A 27,687-nucleotide genomic window follows, 5' to 3' on the forward strand; every position below is an offset into this window, starting at 1 on the left:
CGAATGAATGCTAATATGCCCATGTCACTTTAAAAGAACCCTGGTAATGTGCTGGGCTGCCAGGACACATTTATCCTTTTGCATCTTGCATGGTCTTTGTGGTTTGTCTAGGGAGGTCTGAGGTGGGCCAAATTTGGTGCATGGATTGGCATGTGTACCTTATATGAGGAATAGGAAAGGGTGTCCAGTGCAATGTGCTCTTTTCTTCCTTCAACTTTTGCATACAGGATGATATCATTTTCATGAGAATCCCCAGGGTCACAAATTCCTCCTTCATAAAACAAAAATTTTAAGTTGTTAGTATGAACTCGCATCTAGAACCATATCAAGTACAATGTTAAATTTCAGAATGAAAAGTAATTATTGTACCAGACATCATTCAAGAATAACCCTATGGAAAGATAATCAGACCTAATGAAATAATTTATGAAGATAGTTCAGATAGGCTGTAAAGATCAAAGACCTGACATTTGTGAAGGCCAAAGTAACTATTTGCTTAATGAGATTACTCAAATAATTGTCTGCATTGAGCCAAGATTGCATGTCCATGTTTTAACCCAAGTAAAAAGGATGTGCTCTGCTTTTTAATAAAACATTACTTTCTCATATTTGAGGTCTTTATGGCCAAAGTTCAGAGTCTATTGATTATAGTTTTAAAAATTAGTACAGCAACTCACTGTGCATCAAAGACTTCTGAAAAAAGTGTTATTCAAACTGTCACATGTAGTATCTCTAATATGTTTGCACATATATTTATATTTGGATGCAGTTTAAATTTTTAATTTTTACATTTGGTACGTCATCTGATTGTTGGAAGATACACAGGTGTATTCCCTATTACTCTACACTGTAGTCATATGAAATAATACTCATATATCAGTAGAACTGAGAAGTAATTAAGATCATCCTGATGAGGAAACTGAATACCAGAGCAGGTATCTAGAGCTGAAGATCATTTAAGCAATGGGTGGAAGAGCCAGAGGTGAATGTTGCCTTTTACCTTTGACCTTCTGTTCTCTTCATCACTGCATTCCATCAATAATTCTTGCAAGTGCTGGTTTCTATCAACTCTCTGCATAATTTAGATTTAAAGGATGACATTTCTAAAAGAAGCCTCTCCCTGCACACCATTACCCTTTAAAATATGTTATATTTATATTTATATATATATGTATTAGTGATTTTTGCTATAGGGCACATGTGCTCTCCAGAGACATAGAGAGACATTCCCTAAGGGGGGATGGCCATGCCACAGTCCTTTCTCTTCCACGCTCCTCGAGGGATTTTGGGCACATGCCCACATGCACTGAGCATGAGTTTCAAACTACCAGGTCCAGAACTGGAACTGCAGTCAACCATGTAGGAGTCCAGAGCCTTAACCACTACGTCACTTGCTGGCCCCCACCATTAGTCTTTATGACAGTACCAAACACAACAGAGGGAGTATGGACATGTGCATGTTATTACTGAAAAATATTCTACCCTTAAGGATATTTATAACACATATAACATTAATTTTTTATGATTATCTTTCTAAAGATTTCCTTCAGTTCTTAAATCAACCATCAATGTTAATTTGTATCCACTGGCAATTGCTGTCGCTAATACACTACCGTAACAGTAAGGCAATCTCAAAAATCTAGATTTAATTGGATAAAACTTACAAATATTGGTTGAGTCTCGGTATCTAAAATGAAACAAACCAAGAAAGTGTAAATTATTGGTAACTATCTGGTTCTAAGTCAAGCTGGATAGCTGGGCCTGATCTCAGGGAGAAATGGCTGATATCTGATGCTAAGAAAGGAAGTTAGAACCTAATCAGTATAAGAAATTTCATAATCATAGAAGGGCTATTATCCAGAAAAGAAGTCTATCAGAAATCAAGACTTTGACAGGGTGGCCATACACTGTACAAGAAGAGAGGGGCTCTTGATGACCAAGGCAAACCCTGGGGATTTGTTTGGCAAGATAAGTCATGAAGTGAAGGATTCCTCATGTTATCCTAGCTCTGGAACCCCTGCTATTAAAAATAAATAACTGGGTGATAGATATGCCTGCTCTGATCCCATAAACATGAACTATTTCTTCATGCTTAGCAGTTAAAATTTTATAGATTTTTTTTTTTTTGAGAGAGGTTTTTGCTACAGGGCGCATGCGCTCGCCAGAAAGACAGAGAGAGACACAGAGACAGAAAGCAAGAAATCACCCCCCCCCCAGGGGGGATGGCCACACTGCAATCCCTTCTCCTCCATTCTCCTCTCGGGATCTTGGGCACACACGCACACGCACCTGGTGTGAGTTTAAGCCACTGGGTCTGGGACTCGAACCATGGTCGACTACATGGGAGTCCAGAGACATAGCCATTACGCTAACTGCTGGTCCCAAATTTTATAGAATTTCTTTTAAGAGAGTTGGTTGTTTGTTTTTGCCATAGGGCACATGAGCTTGCCAGAGAGACAGAGAGGCAGAAAGCTAGAAATCAAACACAGGGGGGATGGCCATGCCACCATCCCTTTTCTATTCTCCACTTGGGATTTTGGGCACACACTCACATGCACCTGGAGTGAGTTTTAAACCACCAAATCCAGGACTCAAACCAGGGTCCACCACATCGGAGTCCAGCGACGTAACCATTAAACAAGCTGTTGGTCCCAAAATTTTATATTCATGTAAATTCTGATTTGTCCATAAAGATTCCTCTGAGCTTAGAGCCTGAGTCAACGTTCAAGATCCCAACTTTGGAGTCATTAAGAAAGCTGATTTCCTGAATCTATAAATCTGAGACCAGCAGAGCTGATTCTAGCGATTGCAGTAAGGTTGCCTGTGAGACCCATCCTGCCTGGCCAGCTACTTTATTTATAGGACATCGTTATTTCATTTTCCTAACTAAATGCAACAATGTTCAATAATCTAATGATTTAAATAACATATTATTTATATTTGATTCTGGCAATACTGTGTTAGAATAATGTTGTGCCAATATTCTTAACTATATTCTCCTAGGTTAATTCTAAAGTTATTTATTTAATAATATTGGTAGAAGTAACCTAAGAAGTTGACTTGATGGCGGAGAAATCAGTGTCTGACTTGACAAATGAGCTCCTTTAAGGAAAACTGGAGAGGACTGGAGGACTTGAGGTGTAAGTCTGTTATTGGAGCATCTGGCTGAGTCAGAGCAAGAAGTTCAACATACATAATCACTCCACTGGTTCATGTAACTCAGGCTACAGGATAGCAGTATGTCACAAGGTGGGGTCTTTGAAAATTAGCTTCCATATTTGTGGAAGCTGAAAGTTTGGGGAGTAGATTGAATATTTCAGCTCATGACACATCAACTTTATATTTGAGTCACTTGTAGAAAAATCTCTAGGGACCAGCAGTTAGCGTAATGGCTATGTTGCTGAACTCCCATGTAGCTGACTGCGGTTCGAACCCCAGATCTGGTGGCTTAAACTCACACCAGGCATGTGTGCGTGCGTGCCCAAGAGCCTGAGAGGAGAATGGAGGAGAAGGGACTGCGGCATGGCCATCCTCCCGGGGGGTGATTTCTCGCTTTCTGTCTTTCTCTTTCTGGTGCGCGCATGCGCCCTATAGTCGAAAACAAAACAAAACAACAACAAAAACTCTGCTTGTTCCCCCACCTCCCCCAAGGAAATCTGTGACTTTTTAGTATGAAAAGGATTCAGGGCTGCAAATGGTGGCTGTAGTTATCTGGACCAGTGTTTCTTTGGGCCAAACTCTTGGAGTATTAACAACATAATAGTACTGATAGTTATTCATGTACCATAAAAAATTAAGCACAAACATTTTTTTTAATCTCACAACAGCATTTTCAGGTGAGTATTGGTATATATATATCTACTTGGCTGATAATGAAACTGACACTGAGAGGTTATGGTATGTGCCCATAGTTTCAAAGTAAAGTCTGTACTTAATATTATTGTTTGACTTCAAACCCCTACTGCCACTTACTAGATAAGTCTTAGAAGACAGTATTTATAAAGCATTGAAATCTGGCACGTTACATATGTTATGCATATACAACTTGGCATATAATACTATTTACTGGATTAAATAATTCAAACGGAGAGGGAAGAAGTCAAGTGGTAGTGTAAAGTAGGTCTCACCTCAACAGCTGTTTTTTATTCAAGGGCATGAACCATAATGGAAATTTTGCAATTTTGTCATTTGTTTGTTTTTTAGCATTTCATTATGTGCTTCAGTGTTAGGATAAATACAGCTATATAGCTAGTAAAGTCGCTCTGCATTATGGTCTCTGGAGAAAAGATCCATGTGAAAACAAATTCTCTTTTTAAAAAATGCAGTGTTTTAATTGTGTATTGAGCACATATTAAAGGCTTACCAAAAAAGAATAAAAAAGGTGAAAAGTCACAGGCAATGTGGGTATAGTGTACCATTATCTAAAGACGTCGGAGTTGAGCGCCCAGTTCTCCCTAATTTCATTAATTTGTTCCCAGCAACTCTTGTCTGCTCTCTCAGGAACAGTTCATGAACTGCATCAGCCTCTCAGAGAGAACTGAAAACACACATGGGAGCCTCATCCAGCTCAGAATGGCAGGAGAAAGTCCAAAAGAAGCCAAGACTTTAACATGATGACAGACTTTATCTGAAAGCTCCCTCTGGGGGCAATTTATCAGTTCTGAGAAGCTGCAGTGACAGCAGCTCCTCCAGGAAGATACGGATTCTTCCTCAGCTTCACAACCTTTCGTGTGTTATGAAAGGTGTAACTCAGAGGACATCTTTTATAGCAACTGAGGTACAAAAAGATTTCAATAAAACTATAATAGATGGGAGGCCAGGTATTAAAAATGTTAAATACTGTTTAAGTGACTTTTAAGATACATCTTTATATCAAGGAATTGATTTTGTTGAAGATTTATTATTTGCAGGGCACTGGGCCAGAAAGGGAAATAAAATATCCTACCCTATCCTGTCCTACTGTACCCTAACCCGCCTCCTCTCCCTCTCCCACCCCATCCTATCCTATCCTGAAAACACCTTCCTTGGATGCGGCCTTTTCCTCGAGATCCACACTCCATTTCTTTTCTTCTTCCTTCTGATGCCTTGTTGAAGAACTATCTTCCCTTAGTGACATATGAGTTTATTTTTCTTTTATTTCTTCTTATTATTATTTTATGCATTCAATTGCCATACATCATTTAGCTTGCAGAGAGAATTTACCCAACATGAAATACACCTCAGACCAGCCCAGTTGAGAATACTATTCACATTATCATCAACAGGTAATGAACCATTTCTGTGTCCCACAAATATGACTTTATTTTTTAAAATTCCATGTACCTTGGCTTCCCAGGCACCACATCTTTAGTAATGCTCTTTCAAAAGTCACTGGTAGCCTCTAGCCCCTCTCCTGGTTGGCTTCTTTTTCTGTAGCAGTGCTTACATTCTGATCACCTCCTTTGCACTCTACCTTGAGCCATTCTTCCTTCCTTGTCTCTTCCTTTTTTCTCTCCCTACACCTACATGAGAGTTCTCCCTAAGAATTTTAATATCTTGCTTATCCTTCACAGGAGCTCCAGGGGCTCTATCCACTCTGTGTATGCTGATGATTTTCAAGATTCAAATCCTAAGTAGAATTTGTACCTTCATATGGCCTTCAATTTCAGCATATCTAATATCAAAATCTTCTACTCTATACTCAGTCCTTAAAAAAAATTCTTTTCCTATATTATGAAATGGCATTATTCTTCCAGTTACTCAGAAGAGAAATCTGTATGTCCTTGAATACTAGTCTCATATTCACCAGAGTCAACTGAATGCCAACTTTAGTTGGTTCTACCTCTTCAGTTATTCTGTCTCTGTCCCTTCCTTTATATTAACAACTTCGTTGCTTCAATTATTTTCTTGCTTGAACTGATATAATAGCCTCCTAATTTAGAGTTGTCAGGTAAAATGCATTATATGGGGAAAATGAATATTTACACAAAAAATGATTAGTTGTTTTTCTGAAATTCAAATTTAACTCGGTTGTATTTCTTCTTTTTGCTAAATCTTGCAACCATACCCTAATTAGTCTCTTGTCCTTTAATTTCTAATTGTTTCAGCCAACATGAAATACACCTCAGACCAGCCCAGTTGAGAATACTATTCACATTATCATCAACAGGTAATGAACCATTTCTGTGTCCCACAAATATGACTTTATTTTTTAAAATTCCATGTACCTTGGCTTCCCAGGCACCACATCTTTAGTAATGCTCTTTCAAAAGTCACTGGTAGCCTCTAGCCCCTCTCCTGGTTGGCTTCTTTTTCTGTAGCAGTGCTTACATTCTGATCACCTCCTTTGCACTCTACCTTGAGCCATTCTTCCTTCCTTGTCTCTTCCTTTTTTCTCTCCCTACACCTACATGAGAGTTCTCCCTAAGAATTTTAATATCTTGCTTATCCTTCACAGGAGCTCCAGGGGCTCTATCCACTCTGTGTATGCTGATGATTTTCAAGATTCAAATCCTAAGTAGAATTTGTACCTTCATATGGCCTTCAATTTCAGCATATCTAATATCAAAATCTTCTACTCTATACTCAGTCCTTAAAAAAAATTCTTTTCCTATATTATGAAATGGCATTATTCTTCCAGTTACTCAGAAGAGAAATCTGTATGTCCTTGAATACTAGTCTCATATTCACCAGAGTCAACTGAATGCCAACTTTAGTTGGTTCTACCTCTTCAGTTATTCTGTCTCTGTCCCTTCCTTTATATTAACAACTTCGTTGCTTCAATTATTTTCTTGCTTGAACTGATATAATAGCCTCCTAATTTAGAGTTGTCAGGTAAAATGCATTATATGGGGAAAATGAATATTTACACAAAAAATGATTAGTTGTTTTTCTGAAATTCAAATTTAACTCGGTTGTATTTCTTCTTTTTGCTAAATCTTGCAACCATACCCTAATTAGTCTCTTGTCCTTTAATTTCTAATTGTTTCAGTCTTTCCTTCATACTTCTGTCAGAATTATCTTTCTACCTCACATATTTCAGAATTAGAAGGAGCCTCTGATGGCTCTATGCTACCTAGAGAAAAAGAATTCAAACCCTTTAGCATGAAATGAAGCAAAATCACCACTTTGACTCCTATTTTCTTTTCTAATTCCACTTTGCATGCTCCCATTCATCTATTCAATACAATGGGGGGGGATTATTCAGCTCCAAACATATCACACACCTTCATTCTTATGCCTTATAGCTTATCTTGGAATTCTCTTCTTCCCTAAAAATCTAAATCAAGCCCATCCTTCAAGGCTAAGTTCAAATCGTAGCTCCTTCAAGAAGCTTTGCTTTAATCTTTCCATTGCAATCAGTTATAGCATTCTCTGCCCTCTCTCTGCGTTTTCATTCCATTACGGCATTCTGCATTTTCCCTCATAGTTAAATCTTACTACTGGGCAGAGACTCTAAATAATTTTTATATCAATAACAACAGATAAATTGAGCCTAACTACTTACTAATCACTTTTTCAGTGCTTTGTGTGTATTATCTTATTTGAGCAGTAAATCTGTGGTTTGGGCATGATTCTTCTCCCTAGTTGTAGTCTTGATATATCCTAAGCTCAGGGTTCTATATATAATAGGCATTCCTTACTTTTTAAATTGAATGGACATGTTTCTATTTAGGATAATATACTTTGAGTTTGTTCAAATTAAGTCCCCCCTCATATCAATACTAATAACATGCTTTGTTCTAGAAAGAATTAAAGACGACTTAATCTCTTATATAAAGGAACTTGCATAATTATAACCTCATGTAAATGTACTGAACTGAACTGGGTTGTGAAAAAAAATTCATATATATACATATTAAAACTGGTTAAAAAGGGGGGAATAAATTAGGCTGGCATACTGAATGTTTATTGCAACCTTTTATTTGGCTTCAGATTTTCTAGGGATCACTTTTAATAAAATGAGAAGCAGTTTGAATTCTAAATATTTAAAGGAAATTAACTCTAGGACTATAAATGTACAAAGTAATTCACAGTCAAGGTGAGGATAGCCTCGAATGTGAGATTAAATTATTTTATATTATATCTACAACTTCTCTATTATCAAACAGACCATTATTGAAAATGAGCTAGCAACAGAGAGGTAATATGCTCACAGGGTGACACAATCAGAGGTTCACCATGTACCTCTGAGCTGTATGATTATCAAAAAGGTGAAGTGAGGAATGTGAGAGACATAAACAGCCAGCGCTGAAGCCTAGACTCAGGAGACCTGTTCGTGCTGATGAACTGACATCTTTTCTGGTAAGTTCAAAGGTGGACCATGTTTATTCCTGTTCCACTTCCAGATGTTGCCTGTGCTTTTCCAGTTACTCAGCAAAGGCATGTGATACCTACTCATATTTCTGGGATGACATCAGACTATTTTACTGTAGTTCTTGTTGCCTAAAAGGATAAATAAGGGAGGACACAAACTTCAAGTCCCTAATTCCTCTTTGAGTATTTTTCCATTTTTATTTGCTCTATATAATATGAAACAAAATATGTTTTTAAATACTCTTTTCTTTACGCGTTTCATGCTTGCAAACATGTAAGAACACTGAGACGATTACTTACAGATATTGTAAATCTATTTCTTTATTTTCCCACAACCAAAGAGTTATGAAAAGATAAGATGGTCTTGAAAACAAATGACTTGCTGTGGTGATGCCTGTTTGGGGGCTAGAGGCTGTGGACAAAGGAGGTGCTTTGTTTTTAGCTTCTCTCCCATTGTCTTTTTCAGCCATGACCATTGAGAGAGAGGTGGAAGGAAAGCATTATGGGAATGTGTCTTCAGTCTGGGTCATGGTATGTCAAGACTAGCTCTCTACAGGACAGTTGCAGTGGAGAGGGCCTACACCAGGGGAAGGAGCCTCCCAGGCTTTTTCTCTGTCAGCAGAGCTGATGATATTTCATAACTTTGCATTTTATATGGGAGCCAACAAACAATCCTATTTCCTGAGGAATAGGCGTGGGCCTAGAATATGCCCCAAGGTCAACAAAGTTTGTTCAAAATGTACGTACCCATAACAAAGTAGAACCTCAGGTTCCCGTAACCAGTGGTGTCCATGTAGGGTGTGCATAACTTCCTTTCTCCATCTTTGAGGAAAACCATTGATAACCCTGATTCTATTGTTCCACATTCGGTACCAATGACAGCTCCAAAGATGTCCCATCTTTAAAAAATCAAGGATCAATGAAGAGTTAAAATATTAAGGCAAAGCTTTACAAAATGTAATGTTTTGCTTTTAATGAGGCACATCAACTTATTAATGAATAATTCTGAAATAAAGATGTGATACTACAGATTTCAGGTAATGAATACACTTTGAACACATTTATTCAGTTATAGCATTCCCGTAGGACCAATTTAATCAATACTATGCATAGAGTGTTTATTATGTGATCAGAGCCATGCTTGAAGATGAACTGTAAAGTACTTATGGTTGAGTAGGGAAATCAAATTTGAACTAAGGAATTGGTGAACCATAAAAGACAATATCATAATATAAACACTTGTGTGGTAATTTGCACATTAAAATGGTTATAAAATGAGAAGCTATAAAATGTGGCAAAAGTCTTACAAGTTTTCAAAAAGGAGATGAGATTTAAACTGGGTCTTGTCAAACAGGCAATTGGATATGTAGATGAGGATAAAAATAACTCACTTTCATTGAGTGCTAACTATGTCAGATCAATTTCTAGGCACTTTATATATTAATCTCATTTAATTCTCACAGTAGCCTTATTATATAGTCACTATAACTGTCACAATCTTAGATTTCCCCACCTTTATCCTCAGAGTCTGCACTGCGAGAAGAAACTGAGACAAAGAGAGTAAGTACAGCTAACAAAGGAAAGGGACAGTATTCAGATCCATGCAGCCATTCTAGAGCGTGTGTTCTTACCACAGTTGTGTGCTGTATATGGTATTGATGAAATCATGTAAGTATAGGCTGAAAAATGGAAAAAATCCTGACACTATTAACAAAGCAGGTATCAACAGATCTCAGTGAAATGCATGTGTGTACTGGGGAGCAGTAAAACAAAAACAAAAACAAAAACAAAACAAAAAACTGTTCTAATAGTAAAGTGCAACCAATCCACAGGAAGTTATAAAGAAAGAAGTCAGACTCCATGCAGTAGACACTCAGTAATTACCTCTAAAACGCAAATATGATCATGTATTTTCTTAAAGTCCTTCAGTAACTCCCCGCTGCCTTTTGGATAAATTTCAAACTTCTCAATGTATAATACAAGTCTCTCTTGGCATGGCCCAAGAAAATATTTCAGGCTCCACCTTTGGCTACTCCATGCCTTTCTATGTCCTATACCAAACTCTGGCCATATAGTTGGGTTCAGTTACTAAGACATTCTCTGTCAGGCCTCTGTAACTTTACTTACTGTCCACGAACAGATTCAGAGTTATTCTTCAAGATGTCCTTTAACTATTGAATGTCTTTTGTAAAACTTTCTCCAAATTCCCTGGCTTCTCCGAACCACCCCATCTCAGACTACATTAGATTCTTCCTTTGTGATCCTATTTCTCATAGTACATTGCTATTATTTTTTATATGCCTTTAAAAATCCCCAGTGTGTCAAAACCTAAGAAAATATCTGTTTTATTTTTACATTTTTAGACCCTAGCTCAGAGCCCAGTACCCAGTAGATACTCAATAATTCTTGTTTGAATGATGTAGATATTAAAGGATTCCAGATTCTGACTATAAATGAAACCTGACCCAAGCCCTGCCTGGATCCCAACCTCTCTTTCTCCTGTGTGTGTGTTCTTTTTCTTCTTCTTCTTCTTTTTTTTTTTTTTTTTGGAGAGATTTTCACTATAGGGCGTGTGCGCTCGCCAGACAGACAGAAAGAGACAGAGAGACAGAAAGCGAGAAATCACCCCCAGGGGGGATGGTTACGTTGCAATCTCTTCTCCTCCATTCTCCTCTCGGGATCTTGGGCATGCACGCACACACACCCGGCGTGAGTTTTAAGCTACCAGGTCCGGGACATGAACCGCGGTCAACTATGTGGGCGTCCAGCGACATAGCCATTACGCTAACTGCTGGTTCCCTCTTTCTCCTGTGTTCTATAGCCTCACGCTTGCCCTATCCTCTGAGGATACCTTGGCACAGAGAAGGAAATCAGCCCCTTCTGTCGTCTAACCACACATCAAGCAGGTCAGACTTGTACCTTCCCTTGTACCTGGCCTTAGTATCAAGTGCTTCTATTGCTGCCCACTTTGGCTTTGGGACCCCTGTCACCTTAAAGGCATAGCCCTGAGGGCTCAGACTGTTCTGCTCCTTAGATCTCCACTAACCCATTTGCCATCTAGGCCCAAGCCCCGGAATGAATACCTGGGCTTTAGCTTCTCCATTAGCCTTGGTCTAGGCACACACTCTAAATGTCCAGTACATTCAGAGAGATCTTCAGGCTTAGATCTCTTTCAAGATTCATAGGCATAAATGAGTGGTCTTACATAGAGCCCTGGCCTCTCTGCCCCCAATTGCTTCTCCCTGTACCCATACTCTTTCTGCCAATCTCTCTGATTCCTTTATGCCCTCACCTTCTCAAGTCTGACCCATCTGGTGACACCCAAGTCTGCTTTTGTCAGTGAGAAGTGAAAACGAAGGAGTAGGTCAAAGCCAGCTGGGTTGTAAAAACAGTAGGTATTTACAGGATATCACCTGCAGGAGGATTTGGAAACTACTCAAAGAGAAATTCTGTAATATATTTTTGCCTATAACTGAAGTCAGAGACTAAAGTTTGGGGGAAAATCATAAACACTTACCCAAAGACCTTTAATGTAGCATTGTTAATAATAATATAAATAAATAAATAAATTAATTAGTTTTAAAAATGGAAATGACCTATACGTCCATCAAAAGTTTATGGTCTTCCTCGAAACTTTGTTGAAAATCAGTATTTTAGGTAAAATGTGAAAGGTTTAATCATATTAGTTTAAAAATCCTATATTCATTTCTCCCACAAAGTGTATCAATCATAGTTGACTACATAATTCTATTTTCAAAGCCAAGACTACGCAGGAAAATAATTTTTAAGAACACCAAACAAATAGTGTATAATTACGTATCACACATTTGGCAACAGATACTTAAGATGACCTATAAATTATTTTAAAATGTACTATATATAATTATATATGCATAATTGTATAATTTTTATGATTTATTTTATGAGGGAATTTTGAATTTTATAGTTAATATTTTTAAATATTTAAGATTTAGCAATTTATTTCTGGTCATGTTTAATTTGGTCTTTGTTATTCACACAACTAACTTGCCTGTAACAGAAAATTGCGACACACTGAGGTAAATGGCTTGCCTAAGGCCAACCACCTGTTTGGCCCTAAAAATGAGATCTTTGTTTCTGTTCACCGTTATTTTACTATGCCAAGATGATTATGGTGAACCACCCCGGTTTATAATAGATTTGGGACAAAAATATTTGGAAATGCTTATTTTATTTTTATATCTTAACATATTTTATTAATTAGTCAACGAGCACAAGGCTTAACTTTTTGAACAGCTCTTAATAGTAATGGATCATTTGTAAATTAACAGGGAACCTCTCTTGACGCATACGTGAAAATTTCCCATTGGTTCATTGGTCTTTTACTTGCTCCATTTATCCCAATTAAATCACTCAGCTTACTGATCCACAAAGCAAGTTAAGGTTATAAATGATGCAGATGATGACTCCTTTTAGACATTTATCTGCCTCAGAGTGTTTTTAATGTGAAAAATTAAATGGAAAAAGATGCAACTGTCATGGGCTGAACAAATCTTCTGTTCAAGTGAGAATGAGATTAGTAGTCATTTTCTCTGACTTATTTGTTGTAAGTAAATAACTTTTCTAGATTAATGTAAATGAGTTATTTTCACAATCTCTACCACAGACAAAGCTATATAAGATATGATTCAGACTTTATATTTATTTTGAATCTTTACTTAAAAATCCAACCTACCTAATTTTACTCTCAATTAATCTTTGTGTCTCCTAACTGCTGGAAGATACCCAAAGTGAAATTATTTTCTTATAAACCCAGAAATTTATAATTAGGTGAAATGAAAAATTGAGTCTACTTTAAAGAGAAAGAAAAATATGCTTTTCTACATTTTTACAAAATTTACCTTTTGTGAACATCCCCAATGCCCTAAATAAATACCTTGCAGTTATTAAAAATTCAGTAGGAGCCTGCTAGAGCAAAAGCTCCTTCTCTGGTGACTTTGTATAAACAGTGGCTCAAGCATGGTTAGAAGCAAAGTGTCCTCAAAGGGACCCCAGAGCCCATCAACTACTGAGGGACTTTGGAAATCTTTCACCTCCCCAGAGTCCTGATCTATAAGGTTGCAAGTTGTAGTCATTTCCAGTTAAAAACAACACAGTCCCTAACTCTCTCTTAATATAATGATTACTTGAGGTGAAATTTTAGCATAACTGAATTAAAAAAATGTTTATTTATTTTTCCCGCCAGTGAGAGAGACAGAGAAAGAGAGAAGCATCTCCAGCCGGGTCGTGACACCATGATCTACTCCCAGCTTTAGCCCGTTCCAGATCACCGGTCAGCACCAACGTGTTCAAGGAGGTCTCCAGACAAAAACTCAGAACCTTCCCAGGTGGGTCGGCCTCATAGAGCATCACAATTGACTGCTGACCAACATAACCAAATCGTTGAGACCAGAGGTGTTTATTTCAAGAGCTCTGCAGTTTTAGGATTATCTTCAATGGCATGACAACTTCCCTCAAAAGGAATGCTACTTCTCTGTGGTTAAATTATATTTTCCCCAAGGAAATGCAGTTCTATGTGAATTGCATTTGAAAGAATGTCTGCCTAAGGGTGAGAGCTCTCTACAACATAGCAATTTTTATTTATTCTCTTATGACTAATTCTAAACTAAAAAAGACCCTATCTTATTTATTATAAATACAGTGGTATCTATTATTTATTACAAATAGAGTGAGGTGAAGTTGGAGCACAGAAAAAAATTCTCCAATCAATAACATGCCTTAAGGCAACCTTGTTGCTTAGAGATAGCAAGGTCACAATAATATTTAATTTATGTTTAAAAATAAGACTTTCTGTTTTTTTGTGTGTGTCACGAAAAGAGTGATTTTTTTGTTAGAAAAAACAATTTAAAGTTTCTTAGCTGGAAATTGGATGGTCCTCTCTATTGCTGTTTTGGGATGCTTTGTGAATAAGATTATGTTTTTAATCAGCTCATTCTTCAGTACTTTTAAGAACTGATGTTTATGCTTTGAAAAGCAATTATGTAGTACCTATCAAAACTGAAATTATATATGTAGTACACATAGATATCTTATTCTCTAATTTTCTCATTTTCATTTAGAAATTTATCTCTTAGAAATTCTTGAATAAGTACACAAGAGTATTTATTACATAGTCTTTATCAATAAGAGTTTTGAAGTAGTGAACTATTTATTGACTAGAAGAGATATTTATGTCATTAAAATGAAGCAGATATATAATATACAAAGTGTGATTCTAGTGTTTTTTCAATTTTTTTGTATAATTTTAGAAAAATTTTTGAATGAACATATGTCAGAAGGTATGCCAACATTTTAATAGTGAGGAATGGGAATTAGCATGGGGAATTAACATGTTTATTGCATGACTTTGCAATAAGCCAATGATTTCCAGGAAAAACAGGACAAAAGATAGTTTATATGCATAATTAGAATGAAAATGTAAATATATCATTATAAGTTGATGAAAATATTAAGACTATGAACATAGGGAATAGAAGTCTAAATTTTAATCAGACTTTTTCCCTACTAATACTGGCATAAAAGACACCAAAGGTAAAGGAACATTTCATATTACCTATGACAATTTTGTTATTGTATTCTCCAGAATATATCAGACCTCCTAAAGTTGGCAACTTTAGGTATGCACTAAGATATAGAAAAAAGCCTGGCTATAAGATTTCATATTTACCAAATCATAAAGGTTTTTTTTTATCTCATATGAATCATCTGAGGTTGAAAAAGTTCATTACATTTATAAGGTCTCTATTTGCGACATACTCTCTGATATTCAATAAGGGATGTGCCATAGGTAAAGACCCTTCCACATTCATTTATATTCATGAGGTTTATCTCTAGTACAATTCCTCTGAAGTTGAGCCAGGTGTATACTTTGACTGAAGGCTTCTCCGCCTTCATTACATTTATAGGCTTCCCCTCTAGCATGACAGCTTAGGTGAAGGTAAAGGATGAGCCTTATTTGAAGGCTTCCCTCCATGCATTGCATTTCAAAGACTCTTCCCTTCAATTGGTTACCCTGTATTTCGCCCAAATTCAATTTTGTTTTAGGTGTTTACTGTATGCATCATGTTTATTTACACTCTTGTTGAAATAACACTAATAAAAAATATTGGTTTTAGAATGATTAGAAAGCACACAGCTTTCTCATTATAAAGACAGCAATAAAACATATTCTGGGATTGTTTAGAGAAAATAAATGTATTGCCTGCAACATTATAGAGTGTCAATAACTGATGGTTTTATTTTCTTCCCTGCATCATGTAGTGCTATTTTTGTGTTAAAATAAGTTAAAATGGTGGTTCAATGAGCTTCTACATTATAATAAATATTTTTACCTTTTTTACACTAGAATTAATAGAGCAACAAACTTACTGTTTTGATTTTAATGTGTTTTGTTTAGTTTTTATTTGGTAGAGGGCATATGCACTCACTGGAGAGAGACAGAAAGAGATGGAGGTAAAGTGAGAAAGCAGCCCTCACAAGGCATGGTCATGTCGTAATTCCTTCTAATCCATCTCTCTCCTTTTGGGATTTTCAGCATGCATACACATATGCTCAGGGTATTTCTCTAATGCCATGCTCAGAACTCAAATTGGCCATGTGGGATCCAGCTGCCTTAACCACAATGCTGTGGGCTGGCTCTTTTATTGTTTTATGGAAACAATTTGCTTGAAAAGAAAGCAAGTAGAACATAAGTAAAAATAAATAAATAAATAAATAAAACAGAACAAGAAGAAGTAATGTATGTCTTTAAACTTGCAACAATTTTATTCTAATCCATTTCCGCACTTGTATAGTTTTTAAGCATATCCAATTATCACTTAAACTAATACGGTTCTTTTTTTCATTCAATGATGTATTTTACTTGTTAACTTAGAGAATATATTAGGTTTCATTAACTTATTTAACTTTGCATTTCTCTTTTATCTCATTAGTTAATTAATGTGAGTATACTTTTCCTTTGAGTACACATTGACCATGTCACATTACTGATAGTAATTAGGGTTAGAGGACAATTAATTTTTAACTTGTTTGATTGCTTATTATATGTCATGCATTGTGCAAAGTGCTCTACATATACTAGTGTATGAAATATTACTTTTGGTTCTCATACTTCTTCCAAAGATTATTTATTCCCTTTATGAGAGAGAGAAGCACATCCTAACAGGGTCTTCATACCACAATTCTTCTTAAAACCTTACAGCCAGCTAGGATTATTGATGTGCCTGTTGGTGTAACTGGAGTGGTCAGGTAGACCCAGGACATGAACCAGAGCCTATAGGACAGCCTCTAGCATCATGCAGCAGCGCTTCTACTGCCTGAGCAACTGTGGTTGGGCCTTTTGCCCCCTTTAGTAATTAAATCTGATTTCTATTTTTTCTGATTTTAATATGCCTCCCTGCCTTTTTTGTTGCATTTGACTGCTGTATTACTTTCTCTATGATTTTCAACTTGTGTTGTTTCAGTTTGAGTCTCTCATAAAGGGCAAATACATCAGGAGACTTCACAGGTTCATGGAAAAATGAAAAGTACAACTTTATTTTGGTGCAAAACACTTTGAAATCCATGCATAGTTTTGTTTTATAAAGTCATTTCCCATGAACTTCTAGAAGACCCCTCACATAGCCAATTTTAAAAAATTTACTATGAGAATTTTCATTTAGTACATGAACATAATTCACTCAAATGAACTGTATTACTGGTTTAGATTGGCTCCTGATAAATTATTATTATTTTATTTTATATTCACATTTAAAAAAATTTTTGCTTGTTTGTCAGAAGACATATGCACTTTCTAGGGAGAGAGAAAAAGAAAGCATTCTTCAATGGGGCATGCCAAAATCCTTTCTTCTCCACTCTTTATTAGGATTTGGACATGAACAAGAACCCAGCATGTTATTCAAGCTACCAGGGCCTAGATTGCAACTATACTCCACCATGTAGGATCTGGCTCTCTTAACCGCTGTGCTACAGGGCTGGCTCTATCTTGTTTTTCATTGTTTAGTCATTTCACCTTACTGACATTTGCTAGACTGATTACGTCTTCTTTGTTCTATGTTAACCTACTATTTGAGAAGTTAGGCAGCCTGTGTGATTTTTTTCCCAACACATTTATACTTAAAATTTCCTGTTAATATTAAGAGCTAACCAAGATATATATCCTAACCCTAAGCAAGTTAAAAACTTCAGTAGTATTTTATTTCCTTATTCCACTTCTTTACTTGTCAATAACCATCTGTATCTGCTATGCTGAGGTCTTCTGGGTTTTAATTCTAAATTTTTATTAAAGATTTTTTATAGAATCAATATTAACTTAGACTGAACTACAAGTTTTACGTTCTTCTTTTCTTAGTTTACTTGGTCTCTCCTGAATCATCTTCCTTTTGGATTAATTTCCAGGAGTATATCATCTGGTAATTCTTAGGGAGGGTTCTGGGTGGTAAACTTCTGAACCTTGTATGTCTGAAAGGTTTTAATTTTTTTCTAACACTTGGTGATATTTGGCAGGTGAAATAATTTTATACTTTAAATAATTTTTCCTTAGAACTTGGAGATGACTGCTTCCTAAAAAAAAAAAAAAAAAAGAAATTACACTTAATGCTACCAAGGAAAGTATAATGCATCTCTCCTGGAAGCTTTTAGGATTTCTTCTGTTATCAATATTCTAAAGTCTCTCTCTGATAGTCTAGGATAATGTATTTTCCATTCATTTTGGTAAACATTTTCACTCATAATAACTATGTCTTCTCTTTCTTTTTCTTAAAGCTTTGGAACTTATTTGAATATTTTATTCCATATATTTCCTCTGATTTCTAAAATTCTTATTATTTCTAAGGTTAGAAGTACCATTTTCTCCTCATATTAAACATCTCTTTTTTTCTTCTTTCTAATAAAACAACATCTCAAGATTCAAATTTCTAGCTCACTAATTTGTTCTTCAGCTATGGCTATACTTATACTCAGGGGAAAAAATTCCATTAAATTTGTTTCAACAACTGTATATTTTCATTTCTCATATTGCTAATTTTGTTTTCTTCATAATATTGGTTGTAATTTTATAAATGAAATATGTCCTTGTCCCTCTGTGGATATTAATTGTATTTATACAATATCCATTTATTTATTTATTTTAAAAATTTTAAAGAACTCTTTTTATTAACTTTATTTATTTATTTATTTTAATTTGACCAGAGAGAGACAGAGTGAGAGAGGGAAAGTAAGAAAGCAAGCTGCCAGGTCCAGGACTTGAACTGGTCAGTCATTTGGGAGTCCAGCACCCTTAACCACTATACCACCTGCTGGCCCCTATACAATCTCCATTTATTTATTATGTTATCTCCATTTCCTCAGATCTTAGTTCTTTAATTACCAATGCTCTGTTCTTTTCTCTTTCTTTCTTTTTTCTTTTCTTTTTTAAGGTTTCTGCTATAGGGAATATGCACTCACCAGGGAGAGACAAAGAGAGGGAAAGTGAGAAATCACTCCCCAGGGGCGATGGCCACCCTGAAATCCCTTCTCCTCCCTTGTCCTTTTGGGATTTTAGGCATGCATGCATACATGCCTCCTGGGATTTTCAAGCAGCCAGGTCTAGGACTTGAACTGTGGTCAGCCATGTAGGAATTCAGTACCTTAACCACCACATCACCTGATGGCCCCTCTTTTTTCTTTCTCTTAAATGGCACTGATTTTCCTTATGGTTGGTAATTCTATTAGGTTGCCAAAAAAGTCATGAAGTATTTTTCTTTTGTTTGAGAGATTTTTGCTATACAACATATGTGCTTGCTGGAGAGACAGAGAGAGACAGAGAGAAAGTGAGAAATCACCCCCTGGGGGGGGGGATATGGCCATGCTGCAATCCCTTCTCTTCCATTCTCAGGATTTTCAGCACGCACACACACACCCCTGGTGCGATTTTTAAGTCTCTGGGTCCAGGATTCAAACAGCAATGGCCATGTAGGAGTCCAGAGCCTTAAGCATTACACCACCTGCTGGCCCTCATGATGTGTTTTTCTATGCAAAAATGCATCATGACTTTCCCAGCAACCTAGTAGATCATTTGCCTACATTGGTATCTGCCATTCTTTCTTGGTTTCAGTGTAAAAATGCACTGAATGGGGCATACGTGCACTGGAGTGAGGACTTCCAACAGACATGTTGCCCTGCTTCTCCATTCCAAGGATCCACATTCTTTGTTCTTGAGGCAGAAGCCCTCTTCTGTCTGGAATTGGGTTTAGTGAAGGAGCCTGCTTCATTAGCAGTGGGTGTAGTGAGGAGCTTGCTTCATTAGCAGTGGGTGTAGTGAGGAGATTGCTTCATTAGCAGTGGGTGTAGTGAGGAGCTTGCTTCCTTAGTAGTCTCTAAAGCAGTTCCTCAGACCCCCATTCTGATTCCAGTGGCCAGCATTCGTGATCTGAGGCAATGCTGAGGCATTTCGTCTAGTGTCTCACTGGACATGTGCTTTGGGCTATAATTTTCCTCCTCTCAGATCCTGTTTGTCTCTCTCTCTCTTTCACGTTCTTGATCTCTGCTATCCTTCATAATTCCTGGCCCAAGTAGGTGACTTATATTTTGTTTTATAGTGTCACAGATTCTTTTGCTCATTTTCTGTAATTTCCAAGGATTTAGGGCAGGTGAGGAAAACCAGAAAACGTTGTATTGATTCAACCTTTTACTATTCATTACAGTGTTAGGAGTGTTTCTTTAACACTAATATCCTGGTGACAGCAATAAAACAAATTTTTGAAATAGGTATTTGAATAGTAAAAACATACAATGCTGCTTTTGGTATAAAAGACAAGTACACAAATTTCACAGTACAGGAATGCATTGTTCAACAAAGCCTTTTCTCACCTATAAACAGCATAGCTAGGTGAAATATGGTAGTTGCTAATTAAATGATGTGTTTGTAATGTTAAGCCAAAGTTCAGAAAGACTCACATAAATTATCAGTGTATCTATTAAACTTTCTTCCTTGCTGAAATGAACAGATGTGTCTTCTTTAGGAAAAAAAGATTAAAAAAACACTTTAAAACCCCACTTTGAAAAATAAACTTATCAACATTGGATTTGGGACAGCTTGGTGATATGAAAGGCAATCTGAGATCAAGTACTTTAATTCAAATGGTAGAAAAGCATGGGTAATTGGGAAAAGTAGTTTCCACGAAAGCCATACTGGCTTAGTGGTCTTCTTTTCTTTCTTGTCATTTATGTTATTTTGAAAATACTGTTCAGGAGGACTATTCTTTTTATTCTCTCATAATTCTTATGGAAGAGAAACACAGATAAAAGAGATAAAACTATTATATCCATATTATCCACATTAATCCCTTTAGGAAGGCCAGAGAGTATATGCACAGGCAAAAAGAGAGAGGTAGAGAGGGAGTGAAAGCAATATTCCTTGAGGCCTGGTCATGCTGCAATCCTTTTCCTTTCAATTATCCTCTCAAGATCCTGGACACGTGTACATGAGCTCTGCAAGTTTTTCAAGTCACAAGGGCCAGGACTTGAAACTCAGTGGGTCACGTGGGATCCAGTTTTCTCTGTGCAGTACAAACTGCTTTGCTATGGGGCTGGCCCATGTATTACATTTTTTTTTTTTAAGTGACCACGGAGTACAGGATTCAATCAGTTCCACTGGTGCCTCTTGAATAAACTGAGGATTTGACATTAATGTTTTCGTCTATTTTAGCAGGTTAGTTTATAATGATAAATTGTTTGCATGGGTGGTGGTGGTGGAAGAGAAGGAAGAGACGAATATTCAATAAACTTGGTGGAGAAAATAGAACACATTGAGAATTTCACTATCAAACTATTCATCTGTTTTTCTTTGTCAGCTCTTACCCTAGGTAAAAGCACTTTACATTAATTTGATTTTGTGACAGGATTTTTTCCCCTGAAGCTATGATTAAAAACTGTTTTATCAAGGTTTTTTCCTAGACCAATAAAGCAACATTTGCAACTAAAAGGGAATGGGGAAGACACCCTCCCCCTCATATAAACACTGTGGATTAAATCAGCATTTTTATCATCACCCCAAAACAGAGAGAATATCAGGTTCTTTCTTTATCCTGTTAAACCTTCCTTACTTAATGTCAGCATCATAACTGGGCCATCAGCTAAAAGCATGAGGAAGTAATTCTTTTGGTGTGGCCTGATACCCTAGGGGTAAAAGCTCCAAATAAACCTAAGGGGGGGGGGGTTGCTAGAATAATTTTATTGCTTTTAGAATTTTTTTTTAAGAGAGACTTTTTTTTTTTCTATCAGGCTCATGTGCTCGCTGGACAGGCAGAGAGACAGAGAGATAGAAAATGAAAAATCATCCTCCTCTAGGGAAGGATGGCCATGCCCCAATTCCTTCTCCTCCATTCTCCTCTTGGGATCTTGGGCACGCACACATGCCCAGCATGAGTTTTTAGCCACCGGTCTGGGACTCAAACTGTGGTCTGTCATGTGGGAGTCCATGCCACTTACTGGTCCTGTTTTTAGAATTTTGATGAATTAATTGTTTAACATTAGAATGGCACAAGTACTTTTGTCAGGCACGTCATTATATGTTATCGAAACAGAACCCTGCTGACAAGGCCACGGTCTGCAAGTACCAGCTTCTTTCCTGTGCCCAAAACCCTGATAAGTCTTTCGTCCTGAGAAATGTTTAAAGGTCATAACTGAAACCACCTGAATCACTCAGTAAATGGCATTTCCTCCATATCTCTTCTGTATCTGTGTTGAGTTCAGTGCTTGTTTTCAGGCACAAATTGTTTTAGTTCTTTGTTGTTTTGGGAGATGCTTGATTTGTTTGTAGCCCCAAATTTTCTCCTATCATTAGTGACCTGTAAAAATGGACTGTTTGCTCTGTTAATTGCAATGTAGTACTTTGCTAGCTATAGCTCTGGACTAGTGTACTAATTTTTAAAAATAAGTTGGTTTCTTCTAATGTCAAGTCAATTTCCTTCTTTTTTAAAAGTTTATTTCCTCCATTACAGAGAATGAGAAAGAGAGACACTGGAAGTGGGAAAGAGACAAACATCTGCAACGGGATCTTTACATGGCAACCCACCTCTAGTACTGGCCAGCCTGCATCAAGGGCACATATACTCCATGAAGCCAGGGCCTTCCCACAGGGGTCCAGTTGAATTACTGCTGCACCACTGCCTGACCTCCTAGAGTTGACACCTTTCTAAACTTAATTCGTAAAGGTGTTTTCCATGCTTTTGTACCAAAACTCCAAAAGAGTTCATTGGACCAGTCATCCTTCTACTAAAGCATTTGTTTTGTTCTTTTACAGACAGGCTTTGATAAGTGAACAGTTAAAAAAGAGGAGAGGCATTCTGGGAGAGGAAACAGCTGAGTATGAAGGCCATAGGTAAAAATAAACCTTATTTTTCATCAAAACAATAAAGAGTAAGTGGCATTTAAGACAGAATTTTATTGGAAATAGATGAACAAACAGAGAGAGAGAGCAACAGAATGGATGGATGGCTGGGTGGGTGTGTAGAGAGTTAGATAACGGGTTCATGTGTGTATCAGAATGGTACTCCTGGAGATCAAATTTGTTTTTATCTCTGCTTTAGTAGGATGGGACTGGTAATAGTGAAGAACCATCCCAGGGGATGTGAGATTGACCGATGAGGATGCCTTATCACCCCTGCATGGATAGTTTTAGCTCGGAGAGATGAAACAATGGGTGGAGGCAAATGAGTCTCTTGTGCTTTGACATTTGGGATCCCCTCAGAGGCAGTCAAGCTCCATGTTGTGATTTGGATAATGACTTGTCCTCCAAAGTTTCATGCTTTAGAATTTTGTGTTGGGAGGTGGTGCAGTCTAGTGGGTGATGACTGGATAATTGTGATTGCATCATGAAGCCACCACTCTTGTGAACACATTAATGATGTCTTACTGGACCTAGTGAGTTCTCATGAAAAGGAGTTAGTTTTTATGAAAGCTAATTGTTAAAAAAGAGCCACCTGGGGAACCAGCAGTTAGCGTAATGGCTATGTCGCTGGACTCCCATGTAGTCGACCTTGGTTGGCGTCCCGGACCCGGTGGCTTAAAACTCACGCCAGGCGCGTGTGCGTGCGTCCCCAAGATCCCGAGAGGAGAATGAAGGAGAAGGGATTGCGGTGTGACCATCCCCCCTGGGGGTGATTTCTTGCTTTCTGTCTCTATGTCTCTCTCTGTCTGTCTGGCGAGCGCACGCACCCTATAGTGAAAACCTCTCCAAAAAAAAAAAAAAGAGCCACCTGCAGTTTGCTTTCTCTCTGCATGCACTTGCCATTCTCTGCTTCTGTTGACCATGTTGTGGAAAGGACTGATGCCAAGCCTTTGGACTTTTTAGCCACCAGAATTGTGAATCAGCAAACCCTCATTTCTTTATAAATCATCCAGTGTCTAGTATTTATGTTAGCAGTACAATAACAGACTAAGACATTCTTTTACCAAGAAGGGGAGCTGAACTGGTGTTTTATGTCAGAAGTCAGAAGGAAAGAACTGACATATTGCGTGATGGATCTATTTCCAGAAGGTAGGTAAAGAAGCCTTCTGCACATTGTCCAAGCTCTGGACTCCATTAAAGCTCTTTGATCTGTGAAGGCAGTAGAATAGACCCTCGAACATCTCCTCTTGCCCCCTTTTTATTAGACTGGGTCTCTCTGTCTCATGATCCTCCTGGTACAGCCTCCCTAGCAGATGGACTATAGGAATGCATCACCACACCCAACTTTTAAGGTGGAACTGGAATTGAGCCTAGGCCTCCCATGTGGTCTGAGTCTGATGAATACTGTCTATCAGTGTGAGCTACCATGGTTGGGATGAGCCCTGTATATTTTAAGGGTCAGAAAATCTGAATCCTAAGGAGATCTTTGAGACTGAAAAAGGGAAGCAGTGGTTGCTGGTCCATCAGGGAGACACTTGAGCTGCACTAGACAAAGGACTTCAAGGGTGACAGAAATCTCAGAGGAGAAGGACTTTGTGGACTGAAGAGCCTAAACACTGGTGCTGGGTGCTAAGAGAACAATGGAGGGCATCGAGGGAGTAGAATCGTAAGGAATGTCAACCTCCTTCAGAGCTCGCCCTGGCTTATGCCACCCATGAGCTGGATCTAAGAAACTTCCCGGAGGCAGGCAAGAGTGGGGTTGGGTCAACTACAGTAGAAATCCAGGGTCTACAGTAAAAGATCCCATGTGGCAAACAGGTCATAGCAGTAGTGGTGGCTCAGGCTGCTGGTCAGATTTCCGTCTAATTGGGTTTGAATGGGGTTCTTGGTCAACGTACAGGAAGCAGGGAGCACAAGAACAATACTGTCATTCTTGCTATTCAAGGACTCAGATGTTCAGTCAGTTTTGATTGAATTTGTTGAGATCAGAGTAAATGATTAAACCTCAAATGTTGTGTTCTGGAAAAGTTTCTCACAGTTAACAGTTAAATTATTCCTATTTTATATTCATTATAAGATTGCATTTTATCCTAATTTCATTCATCCTCATCACAGGGTTAGAAAACATACATTAAATAATAAGGATCAGTGTTCTGATTATGTAAGTTTATCACAAAAAGAAAAGTAATGTGAGAGCCAAGAAGCTTCTAGAAGTTTCTTCTAACTAATACTACCTTATGGATTTTGATTCTCTGAACCTATTAATTTTTCTCAATTTAAACTTTTGAAAGTGTTGCTTCATTAGGAGACAATGTCTTAGGGACCTAGGACCTGGAAAAAGATGCATAGCTTAGAATGGCAAGAAAACATACCACCCAACCACTCTCACTATTCTAGGTCTCCTCTACTTCAATGTCAGTCCTAAATTCCTCCTTTATAAATCACTCAAAGATAAATTTTACTCCCTAAACAATTTTTATAGATCAAAACGTTATTGAACAAAAACCAGGTAGCAACATCTATAAACCTAAGATTCCAGGAAGAGAACTGAAAAATCTCAATATAATAGTAATGGAAAGATTTTTGTATTCTACAAACATTAAAGAAAAACCTGTCTTCCAGTAGAAGCTGAATCAACTAAAATGAGATATAAGTAATTCCAATAAGCCAACATTTTTAATCACATTTTTAATATGCATAAAATAGTTGATTGCTTAATGAAGAATCTTTAGGGTAAATGTGTCTCTTTTGGCTTGTATATGATAAGAATCATCAGTGTCGATAGGAGTAAATGATTTTGCTTTTTAGCAGTCTTCCTTTAAAACATGTCCAGTGGAAGAAATGTGAGTGCTACACGCAGCATGGGAGGTAACAATTACTTACCCTGTAGGCTGGCTCTCAAATTCTTCTGACCATTGCTCTTGAATATCCTCTGTAGAAAGATCTACATCCCGGGTGGTGGCAAAATTGAACTCACTGCCTTCATTTCCATGGAAATAAATGGAATTCCCATCTGACTGACAGCTATGCTGTAGATAAAAAGAGAGCATGGGGTGGCTGTGAATTGGCTTTGTAGCTGTATCTGTCTTACTCATGTATAATTAGAGTTTTTAGAAAAGTCATTATATTATTCCTTTCACGATGGACTCTCAAATCAAAAGAGCTTGTTACCTCCTTTTTTGCCTTGTTTAATTCAATTACAATTTCTTTCTAACTTATTAAGTTATCACCAAAAAGGAGTCAAGAGGGCATTTGAGCTTTGCCTTCACAGCCTTCAGTAGGAAACAAGAATATTTTAATTCGAATAATTTCCCATCTTTACTACAGCCCTTGTTGTGGAAATTAAGTCTGATAATGATTTCTCATATATTTTAAATTTGTGGTTATGGGCTAAATCACACTGACCTTTTCAATATTCCATATATTTCTGACCTGCCATTCAAGTCTTTCATAATTTGTCTGTAAATGGGATATGAGTAGAATAGCCAGCTAATCAAAACATGGAATACAGAAAAGGTCAAATAAATGTGCACATGATCATATATTCTCAGTCAGCTTTTGAGTAAAAGTTTCTGACCAGACCTAAGAAGTGCATGATTTGTACTTTAATGAAGAACAAAGAAATCACAAACATTTTATTCTCCAAAGAACAGTTAACAAAGAATAAAAAAAGGAATTTTCTTTAACTACTTTAAATTTCTTTTATATATTTTTCAGCTTACAATGAATAGTTGAAGGCAAGATCAGACTCTATTGATGAGTAAACTAAATATCTAAAAAAATTACTATAGATTTTCATTAGTTTTTGTGGTAATAAGTAAAAAATGTAACTAATGAAAGATCAAATCTTCTTTTTTTTGGAGAGGTTTTTGCTATAGGGTGCATGCACTCACTAGAAAGAGAGACAGAAAACGAGAAATCACCCCTAGGGGGGATGGCCATGCTGCAATCCTTCTCCTCCGTTCTCCTCTCGGGATCTTGGGCACACACGCACACGTGCCCAGCGTGTGTTTAAGCCAGCGGGTCTGGGACTTTAAGCCAGTGGGTCTGGGACTTGAACCATGGTCGACGACATGGGAGTCCAGAGACATAGCAATTACGCCAACTCCTGGTCCCTGATCAAATATTCTTTTCAGTTTATGTACTCTTAAAGTGAAATAGATATAAAAAAAAATAATTGAATAGGCAGGTGGCGTGGTGGTTAAGTGCGCTGAATTTCCTCATGGGTGACTACGGTTCAAATTCCGGACCTGGCGACTTGCTTTCTCACTTTCTCTCTCTCTGTCCCTCTCTGGTCAAATGAAAATAAATAAATAAAGATAAATAAAATAATTATTTAGAAAAAATAATTGAACAAAAAAAAATTTCAGTTAGGCCTAATGACTGAGTTCTATAGGGCAGATATCATTTTGTTCTTTGTTATATTCCAGTTCCTAGCACAGCCTGACATATGGCATAAACATTTAAAAATATTTGTTGAGGGGACAAGCAGTTGGTGTAATGACTATGTCACTGGACTCCCATGTAGTTGACTGTGGTTCAAGTCCCGGACCTGGTGGCTTAAATTCACACCAGGTACATGTGCGTGTGTGTCCAAGATCCTGAGAGGTGAATGGAGAAGGGATTGCGGTGTGGCCATCTTCCCTGGGGGTTGATTTCTCACTTTCTATCTCTCTGTCTCTCTCTGTCTTTATGGTGAGCGCATACGTCCTATAGCAAAAACCTCTCCCCCCAAAAAAACTGTTGAATAGTTCAATAAATTAATGAATGAATGATATGGCTGTTTATGCCCTTTCATATAATTAATTATTCTTTTGTTTTTAAAATTATTTATCTTATTCATGATGGAGAGTCTGTCCATGAGAGAGTGGGATGGGGGCAGGAGAGACAGAGAAAAACCCTTAATAGGGTCTCATTAGGTCCCAGTTCTCTTTCCTCAGCCTTCCAATTCCTTAGGATCTTGGACATGTGTGATCACACCTGGC

At 37.3% G+C, this 27,687-nt stretch overlaps 1 protein-coding gene across 1 annotated transcript in view; it reads right to left on the bottom strand.

Annotated features, from left to right (window-relative positions):
* Positions 1-27,687, bottom strand: part of RELN (reelin) — a 375,213-nt gene that overhangs the window by 175,321 nt on the left and 172,205 nt on the right. Inside the window, exons 9-11 of the mRNA XM_006140794.3 lie at positions 25,586-25,731; positions 9,043-9,194; positions 159-271 (exon numbers count right to left, since the gene is read on the bottom strand). Of these exons, the coding sequence (XP_006140856.1) occupies positions 159-271; positions 9,043-9,194; positions 25,586-25,731 (411 nt within the window). The remainder of the gene's footprint in view (positions 1-158; positions 272-9,042; positions 9,195-25,585; positions 25,732-27,687) is intronic.

The sequence above is a fragment of the Tupaia chinensis genome, unplaced genomic scaffold (assembly GCF_000334495.1).
Source record: "Tupaia chinensis unplaced genomic scaffold, TupChi_1.0 Scaffold000044_1, whole genome shotgun sequence".
Lineage (NCBI taxonomy): Eukaryota > Metazoa > Chordata > Mammalia > Scandentia > Tupaiidae > Tupaia > Tupaia belangeri.